The sequence below is a fragment of the Giraffa tippelskirchi genome, chromosome 4, assembly GCF_054371585.1.
Source record: "Giraffa tippelskirchi isolate mGirTip1 chromosome 4, T2T-mGirTip1v1.2.pri, whole genome shotgun sequence".
Taxonomy (NCBI): Eukaryota; Metazoa; Chordata; class Mammalia; order Artiodactyla; family Giraffidae; genus Giraffa; species Giraffa tippelskirchi.
Genome location: NC_137278.1, coordinates 58,717,230 through 58,740,251, shown reverse-complemented (window position 1 = coordinate 58,740,251; position 23,022 = coordinate 58,717,230). Strand labels below are relative to the sequence as shown.

The 23,022-nt window shown below is 53.1% G+C and overlaps 1 protein-coding gene across 5 annotated transcripts in view; it reads right to left on the bottom strand.

Annotated features, from left to right (window-relative positions):
* The window catches only part of SH3RF3 (SH3 domain containing ring finger 3), a 157,584-nt gene that overhangs the window by 62,812 nt on the left and 71,750 nt on the right, over nucleotides 1-23,022 (bottom strand). For all 5 annotated transcript variants that reach the window (XM_081593027.1, XM_081593025.1, XM_081593024.1 and 2 more), the window contains 2 exons: nucleotides 15,590-15,844; nucleotides 6,425-6,520 (listed from right to left, as the gene is read on the bottom strand). In XM_081593027.1, the coding sequence (XP_081449153.1) occupies nucleotides 6,425-6,520; nucleotides 15,590-15,844 (351 nt within the window). The remainder of the gene's footprint in view (nucleotides 1-6,424; nucleotides 6,521-15,589; nucleotides 15,845-23,022) is intronic.

Genomic DNA, 23,022 nt, shown 5'->3' with positions numbered 1-23,022 from the left:
TGGCCCACAACCCAACAACACTACACAAATGAACTAACTGCCTACTGTGTGCTGAGTACTATGCCAGGACAAGAAGGGAAAGGAATTGTCATTGGTCTGGTGTCAAACTGGCTACCTATGCAGCTGTAGAGACAGGATGACAGGGAACCCAAGTCATTACCTGTTTACATGTTATCTTGTGTGCATCACATTGTAAGATGTAACTTCACAAAAAGTTCAAAAAATGCTACAGGGGAGTGGTCAGGGAGAGCTGGTAGCTATGTACTACTGGCCTCTGTGGGGGACCCAGGGCCACATCCCATTGCCTGGATTGTGCCTTGGGGTGCAGAGCCGAGGGTCACTGAAGTCCTCCTCTCTCTGGTGGAGCCCCGTCAGCTCCACCCCCCTCACCCCCTCACCCAAACTGCCCTGTGGTGATTGGACATCACCTGTAAGGGAAGCACATTAGGTCTTCATGAAGGCACAGTCTGAACCTGGACACAGAAATGCGGGCAGAACTCATATCAAGGTCCGGAGGGGGAATCCCTGCCCCCAGCTGCCCACTGATGATGCTTATGATGATGGTCATGAGAAACAGGACATGAAGAAGAAAACGGAAAAACGAAACGGAGCTTCAAGCACCATCACGTCTCCCCAGGGTTCTACGGCAGGGACCCCTGAGCAGCGCCTCTCTTGTTTCTCCCTTGGGACTTTGTCGGGTCACCTCTGGTGTGGCAGAATCAGGCTGTTGTGAGAGTTAGGAGCTGGGTGAGGAAGCAGGGGTTACAGTGGCTCGGGAGACATGGAGGAGCCACCAGCCCGCCCCACCCCCCAGCCCACCTGGAGCGCTGGTCACAAAACAGTGTTTGGACGCGGTTGTAAACTGTCTCCATAGAGAACAATGACCCCGGAGACTTGCCCCTGGTCCTCACTTCTCTGATGGAAGCTGTTTACTCTAGGCCCTGAGCTGAGGGGCCTCAGCATCGGAGAGCCACAGCTGACCCACAGACTTCCTTCCTGTTCTGCCGAAAATACCTCTTGGATCCTAATTTTATCATCCTTGTTTGTCCCCAACTGCAATTGTATCAATTATTGCAATATAATTGACATACGACATTGTGTTAAAGTGCACAACATAATGGTTTGTCACCCTTATTTCAAAATTCTAAACCATCACAGGTTAACAAGAAGGAGCAAAAAGGACCATATTTACCCTCTCATCTGAAATGCTAAACACAGATTAAAGAAACATGGCTTTCAGACATGGGGGGACACTGGACAGTTCAGGAGTGAAGAACCTCATAAACCACAGGACGTGCAGTAGAAAACATAGCTTCAGAAGGGTGTCTAATCAGCCCCACACTGAGGCGCCCTAGTTCTGCCTAACAAGCTATGGGCGAGGCACGAAAGTATCACACAGCCTCTCCGTGCATAGCTCAGTACGTCCCAGGGCCAGGGCCTGCAAACACTGGTAGGCATTCAAGAACACCCCGCATCTGAAAAGCCAAATTCACAACACAACATCCCCTCAGAGGTGCCAGGCAGGCAAAGCAGCAGGGAATGCAGCCTGTAAACCAACTGGGTCAGTATTCACAGGGCAAGAGGTCATCAGTGGACCTAGAATCAGAACCAGCCAGAACCCAGAGTCAGTGGGGAAGCACCAGGGGACACCCTGACCACACTCCCCACGTCCAAGCAGCGAGGCCAGTGTGCACATCAGGAGACACCCCCAGGACATGAGCAAGACACCATCCATCTTCTAAAGACCAGTTCCTTGGATACCCAGCCCACCCGTCTGTGGCACAGAGGCCCTGTCCATTTGTCCGTCCATCTGTTGGGCACATGCTTCCCATGTGCTACCCCACCGAGGCCGCTTTCCGCCTCCTTCCACACAGGTGGGGCCTGAAGCCCCAGAGTCAAGCAAAACCTTCTGTAGGAAAGAACAGGACAGGGGGGTGGTTGTTACAAGATGCCTCAGGGGGGTTCTGAGGCCAGTTCCACCCACCTACCTGCTGGCCATGAGGCAGGCCATGGGATGGGAGAGTCTCAGGAATAGCTGCGGCCATGTGAACCCACCTCGAGCTTCCCAGTCAATCATCCAGACGTGGCTGCAAGTTGCTGGTTTTGAACTGATACCATTCATCAGGCTACTAGCCTGGGGGCCTGGTGGTCTGTGTGGCTGCCCAATAAGGGTCCCATCCCACTGACTCTCTTTGGAGAACCCACCTGGCTGCACACCTTCCCTGACCCTCTAACAGCCTGACAGTCACACAGCCATCCCCGTGTCGGTACCAGGGCCACTTCATAGAAGCTGGCAATGCCGGTCATTTGTAGGTAGGAAAGAAAGAAAAAGTATCTAGAAGAGGCTGTTTATCCAAGAGAGGCCCTCTGCTCGAAGCCGCTGCCCTGACTCCCTGGGTGGCTGAGAGTGTGGAAACAGCCGGCCAGGTCCCTCGGCCGCTGTGAGGGCCTCCCACCCCTTCCAGAGGCCTCGTCCCCCAGACACGCTGCTCACAGATGTCAGCGGCCGCTAACCATCGCCTCTGGGTGGTGCTGACAACCCACATGGGGCTGTGCCTGGTACCTCTTTGGGTCCTCCTGGTGCCCTCTGGACTCGGCACCGTCCACACTGGCAGAGGGAGAAGCTGGGTACCAATGCATCACACAGCTGGGTGAAGCCCAGGTAGCCTGCGGGTCCAGAGTCGGACCAGGAGGGCAGCCTTCCAGTACGCCCCCACCACATCCCCCAATGGGAGCAAGAAGTCAGAACTGACCCCACCCCCCAACCCCCCAATGAGAGCAGGAAGTCAGAACCCCACCTCCCAGTGCCATGCATCCCTGACATGCAGGGATTCTTTTCCAGGAGCTGTTCCCCCTCTACGAGGGACACACCAGCAGGTCTATCCACCTGGATCCCAAGTACACCTAGGGTCTGTGGAAGCACTGAGGCCTGGAGGGGGCTCGGGGCTCCTGTGTCCTGCTTCTCCCGAGCCTGGGCGTGGACCTTCCACTAGAAACCAAGGACCCTCCCCAGCCTCCTCCCTGGAAACACTCTGCCTGCCCTGGGGCCTGAGACAAAGGTGAAGAAATAGCCAGCAGTTACTGGGTCAGCAAACCCCACGTGTGCGGGGCAACCCGCACCTTTGAAACAGAACAGACAGCTTCAACGCTGTTTGTCTCCAGGGATGTTGACAGTTCTGATACCACAGTTGGAGATGGACGCTCAGAATAACATGCTCTCTTCATAAGGCAAAGTGACAAGGAGACGATAGCGTTCCAGGAGCAAGAAAGGCTAAGTTCAACATCGCAATTAGCAGAAGCTCAGGCGACTTCCACAGCAATCATCGCGCTGAAGACCAAGCCTCTTACACGGGAAGCAGTTGCCATTAGCAACCATACCATTTTGGGCATTACATCTATTTGGCTAAATCAAGACTTCAGTTTTTGTCTCCATCTTCTCCCGGATCTGTAAATAGCACCACATCAGCCTCAGGGATCAGCCGAGGCCTGCAGTACCACCAGCAGACAGAGTCTTGGATCTGGTCCCAAGGTCAGAACTCTCTGGATGCCCCCTGCCCAGGATGAGGCTGCCCCCACTTTCTGGGGCTCACCTGGCATCCCCACCTCTTCATCCAGGATACAGGCATCTGCAGGTACCCCAGGGCTGTGGGAGATCAGGGAGGATCCTGATCCCAGCTTATGAGGCGGCAGAAGGGGGAGCAGAAGCCAGAGGACAGGCCCATCAGATGCTCACATGGCTCCGGGTTTAGGACACAGGCTTTCGACAGACGCCACTACGGACGCGTCCATCCAGCTGCATGCACAGATGGACGCGGGCAGCTTTGATGGATATGAAGGGTCAGTGGGAGGGAGACAGGACTGCTGCAGCACTACTCTGGACACTCCCACCTCCACCCTCCAGCCCCTCATGCCCGCGTGGAGCCTCTCACACCCACATGCAGCCCTGGGCTGCAGCCTGCAGCCCACAGCCCTCTCCTCTGGGCCATGTCCTCTCCTCCTTGAAAGCTGCCCTCACCGATCACTGCACTTGTTCTGTGGCTGTGGCGCCCGCAGCCACACACCTGTCCTCTGGCACGTCCACCACCGCTCGGCCGACCAGGAACCTGCCCAGCCTCCACGTCTTCCCTCGGTTCCCTGCCCCTCACAGGTCTCAACACCTCAGGTGAAGTCCCCAAATCACCTCCTACTGCATCCTGAACACTGTCTTTCTTGACAAACAACCTTCTGTGGAGAGGCTGAGACGCGGACAGCTGGGCACAGACTTTCAACGCCCCATCCTCATCTCTTGTTCCTTCCGAGACCCTCCTCTCCAGCCACCTCCTCCCTGAGGGCAGTCAGGTCGGCCCCTCTACCCCTGGGGTGTGGGCAACCCTGTTTGTGATGGATCTCCTGCTGCAACCACAGGTGGGGCTGACCTCCACCCCATCTGTGGGGACGGCGAGCCCCATTCAGTCCTCGGTGACTTGGGGACTCACAGACTTCCCACCTTGGCCTGGTCCACTAGAGCGGCCTTACTATGTTTTGGCCCTAAGACTCCAGGGTCACCCCTAGGCTCCTCGGCCCTCCTCAGAGTTTCCCACTCCCTGCTCACCTCTGCTTCCAGACTTCTCCCCCGCCACAGAGTGGTCTCCCTGGGATCAGCTCCTCTCACTACAGGGCAGGGGTCCCTGGGGAAGCTCCCGAGAAGAGCTGGCCCCTTGGGCAGAGGCGCGGCTACCTCGTCCCTCCAGGTGAGGACTCCAGTGACCGCCCACAAGGACACGGGGAGCCAAGTCAGTCGGCCTCCAGGGGGCCAGAGCACAAAATGAGGAAACACATGGCTGCAGTTTGGGGTGTCATGATAGGCTCCTAGGAACGTCCCCATGGCTGTCTCTGAGTGGCCCCTCGAGGGTCTGCCTGGGAAGAGGTTCCACTGACCAAAGCCATCGGAAGGGTCTGACTCTGCACATCGGGACGGCGCTGTGTGGTTTCTGGGTCTGAAGCAGTAGGATGGAGACCACCCCAGGCACTGGAGCAAATGCACAGGTGAGGACAGGGGTCCATACCAGGAGCCAGAGAGCAGAGTGTGTGCCCGTGAGTGCCCCTCACGAGGTACCAGAGAGAAGCATGTACGTGCGTGTGGCCTTACTGCTGTGGAGGGTCTCAGAATTTCCTGGGCAGCTGATCCAGAGTGAGTGTGAGAACTGCAGGGGGCAGGACATTTAGGAAATAGGGGGAAAGGGCCAGAGATGTGTCTGGAAGAGCAGAGGAGGTCAAGGTGCAGAGAGCCCTGGCTGCCTGCCCCAGAGAGCAGCCTCCATCCTGCAGGGCCCGGAGCCCACTGGCCCACAGGGCTCAACAAAGGCAAAGCTGGCCACATCCCGGGAATCATGTGCAGTGCACCCTGAACTGGGGACCGTGGGCTCTGAGTGGGGGTGCTGGGAGCCGAGTCGAGAGACATCCACCTGTGATCGCAGTCAGCTCTGGGCCTCTGTTGGCTCATCGGTCGCATAAGGGCAGGGGGTGCAGTCCTGGTGTTCATGCTAGGGAGGTGTGAGAGGCGGGACGAGGACTCCTTGGAAGGGTCCAGGGTGCAGGCACTGTGAGCACTGGCTGAAACGATTTCCAAGGATGACTTGAGGGTGCATGGGTGCAGCGTGGAGTCAGGCTGGGGACACACACATGGACATGCCTGACAAACAGCAGACACACACACAGCCCATGGCAACCAGGACTTGAAAGGTCAAAGGTTGTGGACACTCCCCGCTTGGCCACTGCCCGTGACACAGTCACTGGATACCTACAGCACATCAGCCATCAGCCCCAGAGAAGAGGCAGGAAGCCCCAAGTGTGCTCCACTCCAGGAACCGGCTGCTGACCAGCCGCCCCAAACCCAGAGTCCAGGAGCCTCAACAACTGTTCAGTTGCTGGCGGAGTCAAGGGCGGGGTGTAGGGTGGGGGGGAGAGGGGTAGGTGCCTCTGGGGGAAACCTAGAGAGTCTCGGAGAAAGAAACAGGGCTCAGGCTCAGTTGTAAAGAAAGAAGCAGAAGTCCGCAGGGGAACCCTGCCTCCTGCCACATGGTGAGACGAGGGAGTGACCCACAGGTCAACCCCACCTGAATTCAGAAGACTGTGGGGCAGCCTCCTTCTCTTCAGAAGAGGGGCTCCAAGGCCAGGGCACCCTGGGGTCTGGTGAAGCAAACCACAAAGGGTAAGAGAAGGGTTGGGAGTCTGGCCTCACCTCCACCTGCAGGGGGCGGGGCTGGGGTGTGGCCTCACCTCCACCTGCAGTGGGCGGGGTTAGGGCACTGTCTCACCTCCAGGTACAGCAGCAGGAGGGGCTGGGGCAGGGCCTCACTTCCAGGTACAGCAGGGCGCAGAGCTGGGGCAGGACCTTACCTCCAGGTACATCAGGGGGACAGGGCGGTGGGGGGGGGGGTCTCACCTCCACGTATAGCAGTGGGAATATCCCGATCTTGTCTCTCAGCTTCCCCTCCGCCCAGTTGTCATCCACTCTTCTGATTACGGTCAAGACTTCATCCTAGAAGTGGCCCACGGAGACAAGCCCAGGGACATGCACAAAAACAGACACGGAAACAAAACCAAGAGATCAGTCAGTGTCACTGATGCCAAGGAAAGACTCTAAGTGATGACTCATTATGAGATCTGACATGAAAACCATTCATCCCCACATCTTCACCCACGATAGCTTTTCCTCTCTGGTATTGATTTTAGAAGCCAAGACCCTCTGATGGAAGTGTATGGCAATTTACAATCTAGTGAACACTTTATTTATTTTATTTTTTTTTTTAGTGAGCACTTTAAAATTCATGTTCCTAATAATTACTTATGGATAAGATTGTTTTCAATAAATATAAATTCAACCAATCCTTTCTGTGTTTCTACCGCCATCAAAGCACAAAATATGACCCAATCCAACTCATTTACTTAGAGTCGTGGAAGTCTTAACAAGCCTGTTAAATTCTTGTCGTGCCAGACGGTATCAAAGATAGAGGCAGAAGGTGGACAGAGGCAGAGACAGGAGGGTTGTGAAGCAGGGAGACAGGTGGCCAGAGAGGGTGGCCCTTCCTAATGCCCACACAGGTGCCCGAAGCTGATGGGACAAGTCGATGAGGGTGGCAGAGGATGAAGAGCAAGGGGACAACCTGCCTGGTGTACCTACAGGTGCAGGGACACCCATCCAGGTAGGGGGCTGGATGAGGAGTGAGGGGATGACTGGCAGCAGCGAGCATCGGAGCCCAGGCTGGTGAGGCCAGGGGAACAGTGGAACCATTCAGGGGCAACCAGGAGAGCCCTGTGCCCACAATGAACTCCACTCAGATTCAGCCAAAGGGTGGCGCCGAGATCCTGCCAATGGTGCAAAGGAAAAGACAATCGCAGGCTTCTTATAAGTCAGTGCTTTTGCGAAAGCAAAATAAATCAAACAACAAAAACATTTAATTTTGTAAAATTAAAAAGAAAAACATGCCAGATTAATTTTGGTTAAAAAAAATACACAATATCCACACTGTTATTTGAGACTGGTCAAGAAATTAGACCCAAAGAAATAAAAGAAAAAATAGAAAGTACAAATACTGGAAAAAAGACCATACGATTTTCTACCTAGAAAAATAGAGTATCAATTAAAAATTAGAATAAGTAAGAACTTGATAAAGGCTGTTAATTTTCAAATAAATACATAAAAATCATTGGTTTCCCCATCTACCACCAATAACCAGTTAGAAAATGTGATTAAAATTGGCTAATCATTAAAAAAATAAAGTGATTCTCTAATTCACTGTATATGCCAAAATTAATTCCATAAGTATTAATGATTTAAATGTTAGGGAAAAGAAAAAAAAACCTTGAAAGTCCAAGAAGAAAATATGAATAGATGTTTAATCTTGACTGGGGATGGTCTTAAGAAGTAAATAACGAAGATTTGGCTAAGAAAAATGAAATTCTCTACGTTAAAAACAGCAAGAACAAGACAAAAAGGCAAATACTCTAGAAAAATATTTGCAGAGAATTGGAAAGAAAGACTGAATATTCTTGCTACATGAGGACTTAGAGACACAGCAGGAAAAAGAGATAAATACCTTAAAAGGAAAACAGGCCAAGGGCAAAAATCACATAATTTACAAAAAGGAAGAAAAGCAAACTGCTGTTAAATACATCTTGAAATGTAATACCTAACATTCAAAAAGTACAGCTTCAGAGAGGAAAATTCCTTCTCTCCTCTTTGTTCTTTGGGTGTCTATCAGATAAGCAGGGATGAACATAAGCCAGCCAGTGTGGTCAGTGCAAGTCTACAGGCACTTGACCACTGCTGTCAGGGATATAAATTTATGGCAGCAGTTTGGCAAGTCCTATCAAATGTGAGACCCTGCATACACAGTGATCTGAAAGAACATTTCTAGAGCCTCTTTCTTAAGAAGATCAAAGACACGCAAAAAGATTCAGCTCTGAGCATGCTCAACAGTGTTTGCTCAACTAGAGAAAAACTAGAGACAAATGTACAAAGAGCGTTAGTTCAATAAATTATGGGATGTCCACCAATATAACGCCAGTCACCCAGTCCTGCCTAAGGAGGATGGTAAGATGGAGATGCTCACAGTCTGGAGGTGCAGCATTTCAGAAGATGGGACCCTAAAAACAAAACCTCTCCTCCCCCACTAAAAAGCCAATTTACAGCAGCACCTTTTATGTGGTACATTGTGTCTGAATATCAAAAAGGAAAAAAATCACTAGATGTCTTAAAACGCAAAAAACAGTTTGAAGAGAAAGATCAAGCATCAGAACCAGACTTAGATACGGAAGGAATGTTGGAATTATCAAACAGAGAATTTAAAACAACTATGATTAGGACAGAAATGGTATGGACCTAACAGAAGCAGAAGATACTAAGAAGAGGTGGCAAGAATACACAGAAGAACTGTACAAAAAAGATCTTCACGACCCAGATAATCACGATGGTGTGATCACTCACCTAGAGCCAGACATCCTGGAATGTGAAGTCAAGTGGGCCTTAGGAAGCATCACTATGAACAAAGCTAGTGGAGGTGATGGAATTCCAGTTGAGCTATTTCCAATCCTGAAAGATGATGCTGTGAAAGTACTGTAATCAATAGGCCAGCAAATATGGAAAACTCAGCAGGGGCCACAGGACTGGAAAAGGTCATTTTTCATTCCAATCCCAAATGCTTAAAATTCTCCAAGCCAGGCTTCAGCAATACGTGAACCCTGAACTTCCAGATGTTCAAGCTGGTTTTAGAAAAGGTAGAGGAACCAGAGATCAAATTGCCAACATCTGATGGATCATCGAAAAAGCAAGAGAGTTCCAGAAAAACATCTATTTCTGCTTTATTGACTATGCCAAAGCCTTTGACTGTGTAGATCACAATAAACTGTGGAAAATTCTTCAAGACATGGGAACACCAGACCACCTGACCTGCCTCTTGAGAAACCTGTATGCAGGTCAGGAAGCAACAGTTAGAACTGGACATAGAACAACAGACTGGTTCCAAATAGGTAAAGGAGTACGTCAAGGCTGTATACTGTCACCTTGCTTATTCAACTTATAAGCAGAGTACATCATGAGAAATGCTGGGCTGGAGGAAGCACAAGCTGGAATCAAGATTGCCAGGAGAAATATCAATAACCTCAGATATGCAGATGACACCACCCTTATGGCAGAGAGTGAAGAAAAACTAAAGAGCCTCCCCGACCTGCCAGGAGACTGGGGTTTCTGCCCGCACTGAAGTCCTGGACACCACAGGGTGGCTGGCTGAGTACGCTGTGCCCAATACCCCATCAAAGGGACAGCTCACACACTGAGGGCCTGGCCCACACCCAGAGAGTTCCTGCAGCAGCTCCAAGAAGACCAGCCCTGGGGGCTGGACCATTTATTTCCTAAACGTGCTGTGGGGTGGATCACACATGGGGAACCTGCCCTTCCAGGGGCCTCCCAGCTCCTTGGCCCCCTCTTTCCCTGCAGCCACGTGGTTTCCAAGAGGCAACAAGAAGCAGAGACCAGGGGAGGCCCTTCAGAAACGCCTTGAGAGTGTCATGACTGCCCTCAGGACAGAGGACACACGGGGGCCTAGGCTGCTCACAATGGGCACAGTGGCCTTGACCTGAGGGCTGAGGGCTTCCACACTCCCGCGACCCTGCCCAGATACCGTCACCAGGACAAGACAGGCTCAGGGGACCCATCCGGGGACTCAGCTCCAGTGTGTCTGTCTGTGGAGGAGGCCCAGCCTTGTGGAGTGTCCTGGGCAAAGGCAGAAAGGACAGGAAGCCGTGAGCGTGGAGGCGAGCCCCCTAATTGGTTCCTGTTTTGAGGCTGGCTCCCAAAATGCCTTTGTTCATTGAATCCTATCAACTCCACTTCATAGTCAAAAAAGATACTCAGAGGTGAAGTACATGATTCAAGTGAAAGTAAAAGTTAGTTGCTCAGTCGTGTCCAACTCTTTGTGACTCCATGGTCTGTCCATGAAATTCTCCAGGCAAGAATACTGGAGTGGATTGCCATTCCCTTCTCGAAGGGATCTTCTGGACCCAGGGATTGAACCTGGGTATCCTGCACGGCAAGCAGGTTCTTCACCATCTGAGCTACCAGGGAAGTCCTAAATGACCCAAAGTAAGAGATAAAAGTAAAGGTGTCACAATTTGAATCCCATCTCACTCAGGAGCTGAAACTCTGAATACATTTGATTTCTATCCCTGACCAGAACTCGCTTTGGGAGTAAAGCTGGGCCAATTCACAAAGCAGAGAATCCCCTCATTGAGGAAGGACCAGTAAACACTCAGCAGTGGAGGAAGACCGTGGGGAGGGTTTGGTGGAGCTGCCAGCAGGAGGGGTGTCTGCCTGAGTCAGGACAACAGTGGGGCTTTAAATGGGCTTGGCCGGCTCAGAGCAACCAGCCCAGCCCCACCCTATCACGCGGAGGGCACTGTCACGCGGGTGACAGTCCAGAGGAACTGGCTGAAAGAGCGGGATGCTGCACTCCTGTCACCTTGAATCTTCTCATCCACACATGCCCAGCTCATTGGAGCGGGACTGCTAAGAAGTTATAAATGGTGCTTTTTATAGCTGCTCTACCTATGAGAAGTAATTATGCATTCTCTTCTTCAATGAAACAAAGACTTTGGTTTTAGAATGACTTTAATTAATACAATGTTAACAAGACTGTTCAAGAGCTGACATCGAAGGTAAGAATCTTGCTTTGATGCACATGCCTCATGCCTTTTAAAACCTCATCCATCCCACCACAGTGATGTTTTCTAAAGGAAGTTAGCACCATCCGTGGATTTTAGACGCTCCTTCTTTCCTTGCTGGGTCCAGAAAGGAACATATTCAAACACCAAAACACTCCCTGGAGGCAAAACCAAGCTGGTCAGAGCCACGTGGTCACTCAAGGTGGTGAGAGAGAGGCTGTTAGAACCAGTATTCCAGGCCAGTGGAGGGAAGCTCAGGCTGTCACACAGGGTGGCAGGGATGGGGGCGGGGGGATGGCGGCTGGAGGGGAGAGAGGAGAACAGGCAGGTGCTCGGGCAAGCAGGCTGTGCCCTAACGTAAGGGCTGTGGAGTGGGTGCTGGTGACACGTCTGTGTGAACACGGCGGGGAACACAGCGGAGCCACAGCAGGGTCTTCACCAGGAAGCACACCCTGCCATCTCCAACTCTCCACGTCAGTCCATGGATTGAGAGAAAGCTAGCCCTGGAAGAGCAGCCCGAGGGATGCGTGGCCCCCTGGCCCCCACTCTTTTGCTCCCTAATCCGGGCTCAAAGCCCCGGGAAGACCAGGGGCCACCCGCCTCGACAGCACAGTCCAGGGTGCCAGGAGCCCCTGTGATGCAAAGTGGCAGCAGTGCCACCACAGGGCGAGTCTCAAGGACTCGAGTTCACACTTTCTCCATGAGGCAGCTTTAATGCCTCTTAAAATACCACACACATTACCCACCGCCTTGACCGGACACCCCACATGCCTCCTGGGTGACCCACACAGCCCATCACTCTCAAGAACTGTCCCTTGGATTCCTGCCCTGTCTCCCCAGCCGACGTCAGGCTTGTTGGTACAGCCCAGCTCCCAGCAGGGCTTGGCTCGGCACATTTTGTTGGTGAACAGCCAGGTGCCCCTCTGTCCCTTGTCCAGTAGGCTCTGGACTTCTCCCCGGAGGTGAGGGTACCAGGCAGAGGCTGGCACACGGAGCGTGTGATGGAGGGGGAGGACAGGGAGGCCTCTCCCTTCTCTCACGGGGAGGAGATGCTGGCGGCTCCCACACTGCAGCTGTCCACTTGGTGAGCCTCCTCCACGAAGGCTGTGAGGAGGGCCCACCCCGACCCTGTCAGCCGTGACGAGTCTGTCTCCTCACAAGGGCTCAATCCAACCCCCAAGGGGCGGCTCTCTTGATCCTTACAGCACAAAGCACCAGGGCCCAGGGATCTCAGGGCAGGCTGGGCAGGGGAGCTGGGCACAAGGGGAGTGGGCACCAGGGGCTCTGCTGCCTAACCTCACTTGGCAGCCCGTGCTCCAACATCAGAGGGGGATGCCCGATGCTGCATTCAGGGAGGCTGCAGGGCCGGGTGACAGTCGCAATGAACCCCCTGATGGAAAGGAAGTGGAGAGAGTTGAATGTGAGTGAAAAGAGATCATTCACCTTCAGGCTGAACAATGGAACAGCCTGCAAAGAATAGGCCAATTTTGCTCACAATGGAGCACGAGGTACTCACATCCCTGCACAGTGCTCGGCACCACAGCTAAGCTTGGCACTGAGCAGAGGAGAGGCTCACAGTGAGCTGGAACCTAGCTCTGTGTTTACAACTGCGTATGGGGAGAGACTGGAGGAGGAGACACAGGACAGGACACAGGAGAGGGGGAGGTGTGTGCAGCCTCTTAGAGCTGTGGCTTTGCTAGACCCCCGCTGACCGGAAACCCCCTCCACAGATGGAACCTGTCCACTCTGGCTGGGCTATAGTAACCACTTGCGTTAGTTATCTTACAATAGGTGATACCAACAGGGAGCTTGGAACCAAGAAGTTACCACCAGCTGGAAGAATTTGGGAGGAGGTGCCAGCCCATAATAAGCTCTGCCAACCTCCCAGGAACTCGGGTGCTGGAATCCATCTTGGCTGAGAGAGGCACGCACCACCAGCAATGACCCTGAGTCAGACCAAACACAGGCCAACCGAGATGACTGGCCAGAAACAAGCCGGTAACTAACCCCATTACCTTAAAACCAGAGACTGTGAGCCATGTGGAGAGTGGCTCTCCTGGGGTCCTGCTGTTCTCTGCCTGGGTGCCCTTCTCAGTTAAGTCTTGTGCTTTTCAGCTCATCTATCACCTTGGACAATTCATTTCTGAGCATTAGACAAGAGCCCACTCTCAGGCCCTGGAAGAGGCCTCCCTCCTGCAACAGCTTCAACATCAGGAAGACAGGCTTCTGGGGACCCTGGCAGACAGTTGTGAAGATGAACAACAAATTGATGATGTTGCTGAGGTCCAGGTGCTCTGGCCCTCCCAGCCCTGGACTGGGATGAAGCGAAGAAGCCAGGAAGTGCGGATGTTCACAAGCCCTGACTCTGCTGCCTCTGCACGTTGACACTGCACCCCCAAGGCCAGAAGGCTGGAGGCCAGGCCCCTCCGTGTCTCACTCGGTCCCCAGGACAGTTCAGTTCAGTCACTCAGTCATGTCCGATTCTTTGCAACCCCATGGACTGCAGCATGCCAGGCTTCCCTGTACATCATTAACTCCCAAACTTTGCTCAAACTCATGTCCACTGAGTCAGTGATGCCATCAACCATCTTATCCTCTGTTGTCCCCTTCTCCTCCTGCCTTCAATCTTTCCCAGCATTAGGGTCTTTTCTAATGAGTCAGTTCTTCCCATCAGGTGGCCAAAGCATTGGAGTTTCAGCTTCAGCATCAGTCCTTCCAATGAATATTCAGGACTGATTTCCTTTAGGATGGACTGGTTGGATCTCCTTGCAGTCCAAGGGACTCTCAAGAGTCTTCTCCAACACCACAGTTCAAAAGCATCAATTCTTCAGCACTCAGCTTTCTTTATAGTCCAGCTCTCACATCCACACATGACTACTGGAAACACCATAGCTTTGACTAGATGGACCTTTGATGGCAAAGTAATATCTCTGCTTTTTACTACGCTGTCTAGGTTGGTCATAGCTTTTCTTCCAAGGAGCGTCTTTTAACATCATGGCTGCAGTCACCATCTGCAGTGATTTTGGACCCCCCAAAATAAAGTCTCTCACTGTTTCCATTGTTTCCGCATCTATTTGCCATCAAGTGATGGGACCAGATGCCATGATCTTAGATTTCTGAGTGTTGAGTTTTAAGCCAATTTTTTCACTTTCCTCTTTCACTTTCATCAAGAGGCTCTTCAGTTCCTTTTCACTTTCTGCCATAAGGGTGGTGTCATCTGCATATCTGAGGTTATTTATATTTCTCCTGGCAATCTTGATTCCAGCTTGTGCTTCATCCAGCCCGGCATTTCACATGATGTATTCTGCATAGAAGTTAAATAAGCAGGGTGACAATATACAGCCTTGGTGTACTCCTTTCCCAATTTGGAACTAGTCTGTTGTTCCATGTCTGCTTCTAACTGTTGCTTCTTGACCTGCATACAGATTTCTCAGGAGGCAGGTCAGGTGGTCTGGTATTCCTGTTTCTTTCAGAATTTTTCACAGTTTGTGGTGATCCACACAGTCAAAGGCTTTGACATAGTCAATAAAGCAGAAATAAATGTTTTTCTGGAACTCTTGCTTTTTTCACGATCCAACAGATGTTGGCAATTTGATCTCTGGTTCCTCTGGCTTTTCTAAATCCAGCTTGAACATCTGGAAGTTCATGGTTCACATACTGTTGAAGCCTGGCTTGGAGAATTTTGAGCATTACTTTGGTAGCGTGTGAGATGAGTACAATTGTGTGGTAGTTTGAACATTCTTTGGCATTGCCTTTCTTTGGGATTGGAATGAAAACTGACTTTTTCCAGTCCTATGGCCACTGCTGAGTTTTCCAAATTTGCTGGCATATTGAGTGCAGCACTTTCACAGCATCATCTTTTAGGATTTGAAATAGCTCAACTGGAATTCCATCACCTCCACTAGCTTTGTTCATAGTGATGCTTCCTAAGGCCCACTTGACTTCGCATTCCAGGTTGTCCCCAGGACAAGTGCATAGGAAATACAACTGGTTTGCCACTGACTGGGTCCCGAGGTCTCAGTGGAGCCTCATATGGCCCAAGCACATGCATCCATCCCCAGACCCTCTAAGAAGGGCCGGGACAGGCTGGTTTCTGGGCCCAGCTCCCACTCCAGGATCTAACAGGGGTCTCTGCCATGGTCTCCCCAGCAAGCCCTTTCCAAGGGCCCATAAGCCCTGCACACTGTGACCTGGGTAACAAGGGTCCTGCCCCCACTATCAGAGAGCACCTGTCGGTGGGGCTGGGTGCCCCCTCCTCCTCCACCTGGCAGACCCTCAGTAAGAAGAAACCACTGGTGTCTCCATCGGGGCAGGTCCTGGATTCACATGTTCACCCAGGCTTCCGGCTGGGGCTGTGGTCAGAGGACGGCCAGGTTTGAACCCACCTTACCTTGCTGAAGCTCAGACAGTCTTTGTCCTGGTCTCTGTCCTTCATCTCGAAATCATAGAGCGCTTTGCCCTGGGGAGGGGTCGGGGGCAGCGGCCGCACGCTCTGGATGAAGCCGGCAGGCAGAAGGCCGTGGTACCAGAGCTCATCGCCCCGGCGCTGTAGGACGACAGCATCCCCTTCGCCGCCCCTGAGTTCCCCGGGCTCCGTCCCCTCGAGGTTGAGCAGGGCTTTGCCAGCAGGTGGTGGGGGAGGGCCCTAGAAACAGAACATGCGTTACTCAGCGGCTGCCTGGCCAGTGCCTGACCTGCGGGGCCTCCAAGTCTCAGAGCCCAGGAGGGGGGATACCTCAGAGGAATACAGGGTAGTCACAGCCCACCGGGTACGCACAGAGCTTGGCATAACAGCCTAACTCGACTCGTCCCGGGAACATGGGCCACGCCCTGCTGGACGGGGTCTGCAGAGGGTCTCCAGACACGCCCCAGGCCTCCCTGATGGCTGCCATGTGCTGAGCTGGAAGGACGCTGAGGAGGAGCTAGGAGACCTTCACGCAGACTCTGAGAGGGATGGGGCCCCCGCCCGGGCTCTGGCTCCAGAACGCTTTGCCCACTACTGCGTGCTGACTGGTCATCCCCTGGGTGCCATCCCCCTGCTGCATTCCCAGCCACCACCATCCCACAGGACGATGACTCAGAACGTGTGTCTGGGGGGTTTCAAGCTGAAAGGACAGACTTGCTGGGCTGCTCCGCACCCTCCCATGTCACCGCTGTAGGGCCAGGGGCACGGGCTCCAGGCCCACCAGGAGGAAAGGCACCCTTAGGGCTGAGAGCACTAACGAGGGGTCCCGGCTGCCCCATCACCCCCCATCTCGCCTGCCATGGCCCCTGGCTTCCGGATGTCATGGCGGCCTCATCCACAAGGGCCTGAGGCAGGTCCCCTTCAGGTCACGAGATGCCCCCATCCTCCTGTCAAAGGTCATCCAGCCCACTGCCCGTCTCATTTGCTGTCTGGCCTCGAGCCACCCTCAAGCCCCCTGCTCTTGGGTAACACGGGTCCACTGAGCCCCACACCTCGCACCTGGAGCACCTGCCAACTAACCCCTGGTCTGGTTTGTGAAGGCCAGGGCACCTGAGTTTCTCTCCTGCTTCTCTGCAGTGGCCAGTTCCCATGGGTCCCAGCCTGTGAGCGAGGGAAAGACGGGCCAGATGCTTCTGGAGTGGAGATAGGAGTGGGCCTAGCAGATGGCTTGGGCTCCTGGCACAGCCTCAGGCAGTCACGCCCATCTGGAGGTCAGAGTGCTGGGCGGGGAACAAGCACACAACCTTACCAGCTCCAGCCACACCTGCTGAGGTGGCCACGCAGCTGTTTGGTCCTGTCAGTGGACCGGGAGGTGGCAAGAGGAGGCAGATGAGGGGAGCAGGACTGGGAGATGGGGAGACACCTGCCTCACTAATCCCCTCCCGCCCCTCAGACTGCCAAGACCACCATCTCCTACAGAACTGAGAGGAGGGGCCACCTTAAGATTCATGGTGGGGAGGGGGAGGGCACTCCTGGGGGTGAAGAGTAGAAGTCAGATGGTGCTAGGGGGCAGCTGCTGTATGAACCCAAGCCTCTCCTCCTGGCAATGCTTGGAGCTGGTGGGTCTCGCACCCCCAGTCTCTCACCCTCTCATGCTTGATGAGATGAACTAATGAGTACATGATGAGGTCCTGGAAGGTGGACGTGGGGCCAGCAAAAGACTCTGCAGATGTCACAGCAGCAACCAGAGGACCCCTGAGACCAGCCCCTGGCCCAACCTCGGAAGCCCGCAGGGTCTCTGCAGCCTGTCCCTCTAAGTACCCCTCCAAGGAACGGCTGAGTTGAACACCGCTGCCAAGTTCCACTCCACAGGCTCAAGACACCCAGGAAACAAGATGAAAGGGGAGTGAGAGGGACACACAACTGGGATGCCTACAATGATTAACACAGCCACCCTGTGGGGCATCCATGATAATGAAGATAGATGACGTTGGGCTCACAGCTCAGGACCGGACATGTAGGAGCTGCAGGATGTCACGCAGGCACGGCAGGCCCCAGGTCTGTCTTCACTGGGATCGACATATAGGTGAGCTTTCAGACGCATTGCTTGCACTTGGCTGCCTATAAGGCCCCTGACAGACCTTCCCACAACCAGGTCTCACTGTCTGACCCCCGGAAAGACAGGGTGAAGAGTGTGGACAAAGAACTCATTCAGTCTTCAGACTCCAAGGACTCGCTGGTTCTCCCTCCACGCTGCTCCCCAGGGGGCATGTGTTACCAGTGTGGGGGCCCCCAGGACAGGCACCACCTGCTTCTACATTGGAAGCTGCATCCCCGACCCTGGCCTGATTCAGATCACATGCTCAAAACACCTACCAAATGGCTGGCCCTGTGGGCTGCCAAGCCAATCCAAGACTGCTGCTAAGTCGCTTCAGTCATGTCCGACTCTGTGCGACCCCATAGACGGCAGCCCACCAGGCTCCACCGTCCCCGGGATTCTCCAGGCAAGAATACTGGAGTGGGTTGCCATGTCCTTCTCCAGTGTATGAAAGGGAAAAGTGAAAGTGAAGTCGCTCAGTCGTGTCCGACTCTTAGCGATCCCATGGACTGTAGCCCACCAGGCTCCTCCATCCATGGGATTTTCCAAGCAAGAGTACTGGAGTGGGGTGCCATTGCCTTCTCCTAATCCAAGACTACAGTTGGCTTAAGGGCTTTGGGCTGGAAGGACTTCTCCCAGGATGGGAGGTCGAGAGTTCACACAGTTCTAAACCTTGTTACCCCTGGCCAGGCCCAGACAACTGGAAATCCCTGTGGTCACTCAAAGAGGAGCCAGGCCAAGCGAGGGCTAGGAGCTGGAGACACAGTGCCTGCCTCCTGGGGGAGACACACCCTGGTGAGTTCCCTGGACAGTGGGTAGGCCTCAGGGGGACAGCACCCAGCCTCAAACCAGTCAAATGTCTCAGGGTCTCAGAAGGCAGCAGTGATGGCCAATTGTCCCCCAAGTCCACCTGCTCCTCCTGTCAGGGAGAATATTTCAAGTTTCAACTGGCACCAAACTCACCAGTTAAGAACTTCACCTCCCAGCCCTGATCGTGGGGAGCCCTGGCCACACGCCAAGATTCCAGTCAATGAAGGCAAGTGAGAGGGACTTGAGCCAGTTCTGGGCCGAGCTGTGTTTCGCAATGACATTTAGGAGGAAATTCCACTTCTAGTCCCTTGCCTCCCAACACTTAACCAGCACCTCCCTCCCTGGGGGCAGAGGAGGGGGTTGCAGCGTTTTCCACAAAGATGACACTCCAAGCAAAGGAGGGAAGGACCAGGTCCCCACGTGATGTTGGGGAGCAGAGCCCGGATGTCACGTGAAAAAAAGGAAACTTTATCCTGATTGAGCTGCCGTGTTTTGAGATCTTCTCGTCAGCAGGTTAGCATGTATCCTGCCTGGCTCTGAGGTGGGACTTAAAATTTCTTTGCTCATAAGCAGTTTCAAGTCAAAGCGCTTAACATCACCATGGAGGTCATCACATACACACGTTCCTTCCAACATGGACACTCTCAGATTTAGAATAACCTGAAAAGGCACATGTTACTAATGTATTTAGCCAGAAAATCCCTGTTTCCTAGTCTACAAATTTCATCTGTAACGAAGTTGTCATTATATCACATTCCAGCTGGGAGGTTCCCGGGTTTCACTTTTATTGTAGGTTAAATTTTAAGCTCCTTCTTCTCTTTTTCTTATTAAAAGCTTCCTTTGGATCCTGGCTATTTCTTTCTCTCTTTTATTTTGATGGTTGTTTCTTCTTCATGTTTGGACACTTGTTTCTCCAAGAACTTATGGGACACCACGATACACCAGGTCCTGAAGCAGGCTCTGTGCCTCTGGGGAGTGAAACATCCCTTACCCCGAAGGTCATGGAAGCTTGCAACTAAAGACAAGTGCACAACACGTCCCCAGGCAGGTGGAGTGAGGATAACCCCAGGTTTGCAGCACGAACACTGCACTCTAGGCCTGGACTTTTCTTCCCCACGCACCCCTGCAGGGGCAGGAGTGCTCTGTAATGTGTAGTTCCCAAGGAAAGCCCAAGCTCTTCTGACAAGTATGAAAAGATGAGGTAGAAGGTCAAGGTGAGTGCGGCCAATATCAGAGATGAGACTCTGCTCACCCCAGGGGAGTGGGGCACCTGTTACACTGGGGAGCAGCCCCACCACGCACGTGGGGAGCAGGCTCTGCACTCAGGCCTGGCTTACATGCCAGGTCATCAAATCCACCCTCCCACATTCCCCAGGAACCTGAAGAGGATAAAACTGGTGATACATAAGGAGCTTCTTATCTCTTAATGGAGAACCCTCTGTGAAAAAGATGCTCATGGACCGCTGGCTGGGGCAAACAAGTGTTTCAGGAGCCTGGATGTGGTCCTAGAAAAGGCAAATGCTTTTAAGCACAGAAAACGGCCAATAAGGAGCCCAGCAGGAACACAGGTCAGAGGGTACAGTGAGGACACTGGCCAGCCTGGCACCTGCACACATTGGCTCTAAATTGCATCTGACAGAAGTGATACCGGAGAAGCAGAACCCTGTGTGACACCCCCACTCCCTCCTGCGTCTCTGTGTGCACTGGCTCAGGGCCCTTTTGATTCTAGGGGACACTCTATCCTGACTCACAGTCACTGTCACCCCTTCACAGTGAGGACTGGCTCCTTCCTCCTGAGCACCGGGCTGCACCCCTTTCCACCCACCAGACACTCACATCAACCCTATGAGGCTGGCCTTATGTCATTGCCACTTTGCAGAGAGGGAGCTAAAGCACAGTGAAGTTCAGTAACGCATCCAGGTCCGAGAGGTGGCAGAGTGGTAGACTGTCCTCTGGAGCCCAGCATATACCTGCCACTCACACTGCTCCTGATAACAACATGACCACTTATCTAGCTGTAGACCCTGAGCCATGCATGCCAGGCAACTCAATTACTGCTCACAGGAACCGTGAGAAGTAGGAATCAGTCATTACTGCCACTTGACAAGTGAGAAAAACTAAGAGGTAAATCAGCTCCTAGATGTCGTGAGGCTGGTAAGAGGGGGCCAGCCTGCTTCTCTTAACCACCACCCAAACCGGAGAGGTGGGGGGCCCTGACAATTCTCCGTTTAGCACAGAAGGAAAAGGGAAGGTGGATTGTTGACCATTAGGCTGGGAGGGTCCAGACTTGTGTTGCATTTAGCCAGTTTGGAGAAGAATTGTTCATTTTTCCACTCTCGGGGTAAACAAGCAAACAGCAGACTGACTCTGAGAAGCTCTTAGTCATATTCTGGACAGTGGTTACCAGAGGAGCATATGACCAAGCCCCTAGAGGGTCTGTTTGGTGGTGTGTGCCCCAGTGCTCCCCTAGGAGATGAGGGGCTAGCTGCCTGCAACTCCCCAACAACCCCAGGTCTGTTGTGGCCTCAATCCAGGGGTGCTCAGCCAGTCAGTCATATGTCCCCACATTCCACCCGGGCTCCTGCGGGAAGGTCACTCACCAGAGCTTGCTTTATAGGGAGGGGCTTTGTGCTGGGATCTCCAGCTACCACGTGTATGAAAGGGTGCCTGGGTGACAGGAAGGAAAGCAGAGGCTTCTCATTGGCTCTGTCCTTTCTCAGGAATGAGAGGCAGATGGCTTCCTTCAGGCCCTTATTTCAGCCCTCACTAACATCACCTTATTTTAAATACTTTTGAAAACATTGTTTCAATGCTACCAAAAAAAGAGCTAGATCATTAAGACGGCTGAATGCCAAAGAATCCATTGTGCTGGAGAAGACTCTCAAGAGTCCCTTGGACTGTAAGGAGATCAAACTAGTCAATCCTAAAGGAAATGAGTCCTGAATATTCATTGGAAGGACTGATGTTAAAGCTGAAGCTCCAATACTTTGGCCACCTGATGGAAGAGCCGACTAATTGGAAAAGACCCTGATGCTGGCAAAGACTGAAGGCAGGAGGAAAAGGGAATGACAGAGGATGAGATGGTTGGATAGCATCACCGACTCAATGGATAGGAGTTTGAGCAAACTCTGGGAGATGGTGAAGGACAGGGAGGCCTAGTGTGCTGCAGTCCATAAGGATGCAAATAGTTGGATACAACTTAGTGACTAAACAACAACAGCAAGGGAAAAATAAGGTATTTATAAATATCCAGGTTAAAAATAATCAGTTTCCTTAGGAATCCAGCTCTGAAGACCAGAAGGGAAACCACTGTTAGAGCAGGTCCCAGGCCCTGGAGGGATCAGGGGTGACTGGGCCTTAGCACGTTTAAGGGCCTGGCTGTGCAGGATGTGACATGTCCTCTCAACTTGTCCACATCACACGACAGGTGACATATACATGGGTGAGCTCTGTGGAAACAAAGACCTTAGGCGATAATCTGATTAAGACATTTCATCTTTTGATGTTATTTGGCAGAGTCACTACAAGATGGAAAGGGGGGACTTCCTGGGGACAGCTTTGCTCCAAACATGCTCCGTGTGCCAGAGAACAGGCCAGCTGTGTGCCATCATGCCCATGGGAAGTCCCTTCTCGCCTTCATGCTCTCATGTGACTTTAGAGTGGACATAGGTAGACACTGAGGTGTCTGCCCAGGGCCAGGGCCATTCCTGCCGCACACCTGCCAGAAAGCAGACCTTGAGGGATGGCTGCTCCACCCAGCCAGGGTACACCGCACTCACCTCCCACGGCACAGGCCGCCACACAGCCCAGCCCCAAGCCGATAGCAGGGGTGGGTGTGCAAAGGCTGCCCTTGCCTTCTGCCGGCTGCCATGCCAAGGCCTAGCTTGACTGTTCGTTCCCCCATCAGAACAGCTCAGAAGAACCCAGTGGTTGCTGATCATTTATCATGCACGGCAAGAAATGTTTCAATGCATTTGTGAGAACATGATTAACATACTGTGTAAATTTAAGAGTGTGGTATGCCTCTCCACCCACACAGGCAACAAGCGGCTGCCCGCGGACCCCAGAGTCTGTGAGACCTGCCCAGCAGAGACGCTGATGCCCCCCACCTCCCGCCTGACAGATAAAGCTGGCTCTGCCCACCAGTCCTGCCCACCGTGGGCAGCCCAGCTTGCTCAGAGTGGCAGGGAAGTTAAGAAAGGCATCCCGGCACGACTGAAGGCACAAAGCCTTCTGAGCAGAGGGGAGCCTGGGGCCCCGCATGCAGGGGTGGGAAGGCTCTGTCTCATTCCCACACAGCCCTGGGAGCAGGCAGGGTCGGAGGCAGTGTGAAGCAACTTGGAGGGGTGGCCCTTGGTCAGAGCTGAGCTGTTGGTGAGAGGGAGGCAGCCCTGGCTAGAGGCTCGGCCTTCACAGCATCTGCCACAAGGTGGGCCTTGGTGCCCTAGGGCATGAGCTCCTGTAAGATGGGGCCTGAGGACACAGCAGGCTGAGCCCAGAGAGGCACAAA